At 35.2% G+C, this 6791-nt stretch overlaps 2 protein-coding genes across 7 annotated transcripts in view; both read left to right on the forward strand.

Annotated features, from left to right (window-relative positions):
- LOC118737047 (aldo-keto reductase family 1 member A1) overlaps window positions 1–6791 on the forward strand; it is a 53400-nt gene that overhangs the window by 40004 nt on the left and 6605 nt on the right. The gene's annotated exons all lie outside the window — the stretch shown is intronic.
- LOC118737045 (transmembrane protein 245) lies at window positions 1748–6738 on the forward strand (the record flags this gene model as incomplete). Of its 6 annotated transcripts, XM_036467289.1 has the most annotated exon segments (9): window positions 1748–2006; window positions 2132–2170; window positions 2460–3008; window positions 3095–3467; window positions 3531–3673; window positions 3795–4335; window positions 5810–6012; window positions 6100–6509; window positions 6586–6738. In XM_036467289.1, coding segments are annotated over 8 exon segments (2375 nt in total), but the record flags the coding sequence as incomplete, so codon positions are not given.

Here is a 6791-nt window from a genome sequence, read left to right on the forward strand (position 1 = left end):
CGAAATAAAGTCGACTCTTAAGTTAAAGTTTGTCAGCCCCAAATAAGAAGAAAGTTAGTATGTAGGTACTTACATATATGTAATATTATGTGCAGGTGCAAGAACGTTATCAAAAAATGATTTTGGAGTATGTGTATGGGGTACATATTTACATATGTAAGTACATACATACATACATTCAGCTGCCATCAACAAATTATGTTTATTTATTTTTAATAATTTCCTTTAAAATATAATTCAATCTGGAACAGAAACCACAATAATAAAAGTTTAAAAGCTTGCACAAATTGCAAAAAAATGAATCAACCTTCAAGAAATGGTCATCCAAATTTTTTATTTGAATATTTAATATATTTTCGGGAATGCAGTATTGTAGTCCATTCAACTATATTATAAGAAAGTGCAAGTTTCAAGTTGTTAAAAATTACCGTTGATTTTTTAGATTTTTTTGTTGGGGTGTTGCTGTTTATTTTTCATACAAAAAAAAATTGGTTCATGTGTTATATGGAAGAAAATGCGAACACCCTCCATAAAAAAAAAATTCTAAGAAATCAACGGTAATTTTTAACGACTAGAAACTTGGACTTTAGTGTACTTGATTGAATGGACTACAAAGCTGCATACCCGAAAATTTTCTAAATATTCTAACTAAAATTTTTAAATTTTTATAACAATTTTTTGAAGTTTGATTAATTATTTTGCAAATTGTGCAACCTTTTAAACTTTTATTATTGTGGTTTCTGTTATAGATTGAATTATGTTTTAAAGGAAATTATTAAAAATAAATAATAAACATAATTTGCAAACAATATCATTTTGAATTTCGTTGCTAATTAGTTGATCGCATCTGTATGTACTACAAGTATCCATATGCGCATGCCTGGGAAATGGATTTGCATTTGACTCCAGAACTATTATTTACAAATAATATCTACGAGTATTGCAGTAAAAGTCAAAAACAACTTTGAAGTTAACAAGTGCATTGCTTTGTAAATTTTTTTGTTAATGCGTCCATCTTTAAAGTGAGTTTGTGAAAAAACTAAGGCAGTTAGAAAACTGGGATTTGTTGCATTGAAAATAGCGTAGCAACTACAATAAGAATCGTTAAAAAAAAAAACCATTTTTGCGACCCAAATGCCGACGACAAATCACCAATGAGTTTGCATATTTGCATAGCTTTCACCTATTTATTAGATAACAAATCTACGTTTTGGAGTTAAAGCATTGCCTGGCCAATATCTTCGAAAATTAATTTTGAAGTTAACAAACACATTGCTTTATACATTTTTTTGTTAATGCGTCCATCTTTAAAGTGAGTATGTGAAAAAAACCAATTTTATCATTTTTTTAACTAACATGCATTTTTACTATGAACAGATGCTTTTTAAGTTTTTAGCAACATTAACTACTGAATAAATTATATTTAACAAATGGTCATGCAGAGATGCAAATCAGCAATTCTAACTAATATAAAAGTACATTTAATATAATTTAACTATATTAATTTATTAATTTTATAAAAAAAAATATACATGAATACGTTTCTGCATTCATATGCAACCTAGCAACACATAGCCAGACGCTTGCAACAAATATAACATTATCACAACACAAATTTACATTTTTTCTCTGTTAACTCTTGTTGAAATGTTAATCGCGCTGTGTGGATATTCCATGGATTTATTTTTCAGCCAAACAATTTTACGTTCCAAAAATTTGCACCTTCTCTATCTATCTAAGTTCTCTGGTAATACCACCTTGATTCGCCTTGGTTGTAGATCATGAAATCGGATGTTTTCCACACCTAAAGACCAACGACAAAAGGAATGGCGGCAACACTGATTGTGATTAAAGAAACTGGAAGCTAAATAATCAAAACAAAATAAATAATGGTCCAAAACAAATTGATTATTGACTAACACGATTTGCAAGTGAGAAAAATTATGCTTTAATTAGCAAGCGAACTGGAAAAGAAGTCGGATACTTTGGAAAACATTTAAATCATTGTGAGTATTACGAAAACCGTAAATTTTAGGTAAAAGAGTTCAGTGTTCCTTATGATCAATTGGCTTAAAACTTTTTAATGCTAATAAATTGGAATGACGTCATCGGCGGATGCAATCTTGATAAGAAAACTTCATTGAAAACTAATTTCTGCGTTCAAAACATGGTTAGCAGCATTGAGAAGTATAAAATTTAAAATTTAGCACAAACACAAGCTAATAACTAGCCTATTTTAGGTAATAGGTGTGGCCACAAGTGGCATACGTCATCGCTATTGTAGCAGCCACACACCAATGGCTTTGAGATTGTTATTTTTAGCCGACTTTATCTACTGATTTTTAATTATGCTGCAATGTTGTTTTGTTGCTGAAACACATTGGATGCTCTCAAATGGCCACGTGTCGTAAAACTAATGACTAACAAATACATTTTTTTAATTTAATTTTTATTTATAGACGCGTACGGGAGGGAATCAAGCATTAAAAATGAATCGGTCCGACTCCATTCGTCGGGATCGCTCCTTCGACAGCGTTCTCAATAAGTTGATGCGTATGCGGTCACAGAACCATGAAACGTTCAAGGCAGCGATGTATAACTTTCTCATAGCAGCTGGCGTTGCTGCGTTTGTTGCCGTCTGCTTTATTTTAGGCCCATTTGTACGTCCCCTACTCTGGGCTTTTCTTATGGGCGCAGTCCTCTTCCCTTTCAAAAGGCATTTGGCACAACTGCTGAATGGCTGGTTCGAGCGCCTGGAAGAGCGCGATTCAAATGTTATGGTATCGATTTGTTTAGCACCGCTTGAAGCCAGTGAATATTGTGGAAGTTTGGTAGTGAGCTGGTTGCGAGAACATTGGCAGCTATTGACAGCAGGCGTCGGCGCGGCTGCGTGCTTCAAACTGTTAATGCTCTATGCGCCTAAGGGATTTCTGTGTGCGGTTTGGCGTTTCGTGGTTTTTTCGCATAGCACTTTTGTACAATTAATTGGCTTTCTAAATATTTACATGGTGAGTATGTTTGGGGTTGACTATACATATGTAAGCTAAATATGTAAAAATAAGTGTGTGATAAATTGTACTTTTTTTTTCTACAGCTATTTGCAATAATTGCAATCTACTTAACGTCTGTGTATTTTTTATGGAAGCCCGAAAATAGCACCAAGTTCGTCATGGCTGGCCAATCACTTTGGATGGCAATAGTTAGTTATGGTTGCAGCTTTTTAGGCGCACTGCAAGTACCAGCTTTTATTTTGATAATGTTGTATGTAGGTGCATCTATAATTTATCATATGCGCACTGCTGAAGGTTCCAGTAGTTATATAGATAAACTAAAAAAGTTATTGGACAAGACTGATTTTGAAAAGTCAGTAAGAAACATTAGCATCAAAAAGCAAAGTCTACATTCTGATACCGAAGATGTCTCGTTGACCGAGACGATAGATTCCCTAGATACTTCAGAGCTAGAAGGCGAGAAAGATTGCCCACATTTGAGTGATTTATATTTTAAATGTTTATTTTACGCCTGCATAGCAACATTTTTGTATCGCAACATATGGATGTTCATATTGGCCGCTATACCCATATCACTGCATTTATTATACACCTTTTGCAATATAACGGGCTTTACGGCGTTCATTTCAAATAAATTCAATGAAGTCTATGAAAACCTTAAGGTATGAATATGCCTCTAACTAAATCTTTCAAATAGAAAGTAAAGTTATTATTACATGTTTTATACAAAATTTTTGTTATAAAAATATATTAATCGTATTGTTTTTACCTCCTACTTTTCAGTCTTGGGCTATAGAACATCACTCTGCCGTATTGCCACTTTGTTTGCCGGGTGTGCTTGAATTGAATTATAAAATAAACGCTATAATACGTGATTCATTGAAGTCCTCCGTCGATTTAGTCACTTCCATACTGATGATTATTCTGATGCTTTTGCTCATTGTATTTTTAAGTGTATTTTTCTGTGTGAATATCTATTCGGAAACGATTGAGGTTGCTTACTTAGGCAAGGATTTGATAAATAAAACAATTACTGACCGTCCCGAATTGGTCGACATACTGCCTGAGAATATACAGTCTTCTCTAGATGATGCGTTGGATAATGCGCATCATTACGGACGCCGCAAAATCGAAACATATATCGATGACTGGCTTGCTGAAGCAGATTCAGTGCATGCGACAAAATTAAAGGAGCAAATATTAGATGTTTGGGATCGTTTGATACAGTACTGGATTGATGTAAACAAATCCGATTCCTCCTATGGACCACGTGTGCCAACTGATGCGCTTAAGACGACATTCGGTGAAATTGTTGATAATCCTGGTAAGCATCAAATCCGCATACAAGTGCTGTTATTTGTGATTGTTTACCTAATCCTTTTTTAACCCAAACACAAAAACAAAAGCAATTTTTTCCATACAAATATTTTTTTACACATTGCAAAACTAACGCCTATAGATGTAGATATGTACATACATCTGTATGTACAGTTATGTGCATACATTTGTACATACATATTTATTTCAACATACTCATTATTAACAAAATCATGTAATGTGCAAATGTCTGCAAAATGGGTCTTGACCAAGGTATACCAGGTGTCACTGCATAGGATAGAATGTTTTTAGAATACGGCTCTTCGAAAATAATGCTATTGGTGTTGGATTCTATTGAATAGCGTAATACTATGCACTTTTTATAACGAAAGTATCTCATTTATCTCGTAAAATTAATATTAAACCTTAAATTTAAGAGAAAGCCTGTACTCACACTCACCAAGTGTTTGAAAATCCTAATTCTTAAGCCACACCTATATCATGAAAGGGTTTGATTTGGTTAAAATATCTGCAAGAAATTAAATTTTCAGTGCTGTACACGTTTTTTTTCTTAGGACTTGCCCAAGACATATATTTTTGGCTGGTCTACACAATCCTCTTTACAAATACAGGAAATTACCCAAACAACTTACTAATAAATTTGAATACTAAATCCACTAGATTAGTTTGGATGACATACCTGCATAAAATTGGATTTCTGGCTAAGCCTTAAGTAAGTAAATAAACGCTTAAAGCAATTATACGAATACAATATCGGACATTTATGCAAAAACCCAGAGCATAAAGTTAACCCTGTCTAAATCGGCGAACCCTACCAGTCGTTGTTCGTCACTGTAGCAAGAACTTGCAGCAAGGTTGTTTCGCATACTTCTATTTCGGGCTGGTATTGACTCCAACTCCAGAACAGAAACTTACTTGCGCGGCGGGCGCTAGCATTTGCTCCATGCGATCTTCCCTTCGGTTGTGTGTCAAGGCATAGTATTTAACAAATACATACATACCACAACAACTTCAGCCGACATTATACAAACATACAATAAACGACATTCAGCGGGTACCACCTGTACCAACTCTTCCCAACCACACATATCAAATCTACCCCCATATTAAATAAAAGGCCGGCGTCTTCACATAACCTCAACCGCCTTGCTCCCTCAAACCACTCAGCTAACACCCTTTTCTTTTTTGAACAATCTTTGACGGCTTGACGACAACGATTGATAGACTAGCTGAACCAAGCAGGGCTTAGTGGTACTGCCACAAAAATGATGCCTTTGAATTCTCCTGCTAATTGTCTACAAATCACGCGAATTCACTTTTGACACATACATACATACATAATATGTATAAAAATGTAAATGAGAATTCCCTAGTTTTGGTTCGTTGCCCCCTCCTTGTACTTTCTCATGGCTCACTGCATGTTTCAAAAGCTAACCAATTGCAATGTGTTTTTAATAAAGGACATTTTAAAGAGCTAGTTTTAGTGGCTAAACAGGGCATTATCGGCTGGGCAAAGAGCAATACACAAACGATATTGGAAGTAGCTGAGTCGCTGTGGCACATCATTCGTACAAATCTCTCGATGATCATGACGTTTACTGGTGAAATCTTATCTTTGGTATTGTCTGGCGGGCAAGCATGTGTTGAATTCATTCTCGATATGGTAGGTGCTATTTGGCATATCCTATTTGTACATATGTATATTAACTATGTATTTTTCATATTTTTCTTCTTTCGTATTTAATCGTAGATCGTCTTCTTCACAGCGCTTTTCTATTTGCTTTCAAGCAGCAATACAAAATATGCGCCACTGCAAATTACGAAATATTTGGGATTCTCGACATCCGGCTCTAAAATTGCCGATGCTTTAGAGAACTCCATTTCGAGTGTGTTAATTTCCATGTTTAAGTGTTCAATTTTTACGGGCCTCTTCACTTGGCTGGTACATACAGTGTTTGGCGCTCGCATTGTCTTTCTACCATCGGCGCTGGCAGCGATTTTGTCTGCTGCACCATTTTTGGGCAGCTACTGGTGTTCATTGCCTGCCTTGTTGGAGTTATGGCTGGCTCAAGATCGCTTCTATGCTGGAATCGTGCTATTTTTATTGCAATTCTTCGTGCCACCGTATTTTGAGGCAGCCATCTATGCAGAAATGAAGGGGTTAGTTTGTAGATGTATGCTTCGATTAAGAACAAGGGATTAATTTAATTTGTTTGCCATACATATACTTAATTAGCGGTGGACATCCTTATTTGACTGGTTTGGCTATTGCGGGCGGCATGTATTGGATTGGTTGGCAGGGCGCCATCTTTGGTCCATTAATGTTATGCTTCTTCATAGGAATATTTGAGGTTGCAGCTGTAGCTATGCGCGCCAATGATGACCCAAGGTAGGCAAATAATTAAAATTTTCATTAGATAATGCCTTTAATGAGACAGTCTG

Source organism: Rhagoletis pomonella, unplaced genomic scaffold, assembly GCF_013731165.1.
Source record: "Rhagoletis pomonella isolate Grant_MI unplaced genomic scaffold, Rhpom_1.0 Rhpom_scaffold_00004, whole genome shotgun sequence".
NCBI classification, from domain to species: Eukaryota; Metazoa; Arthropoda; class Insecta; order Diptera; family Tephritidae; genus Rhagoletis; species Rhagoletis pomonella.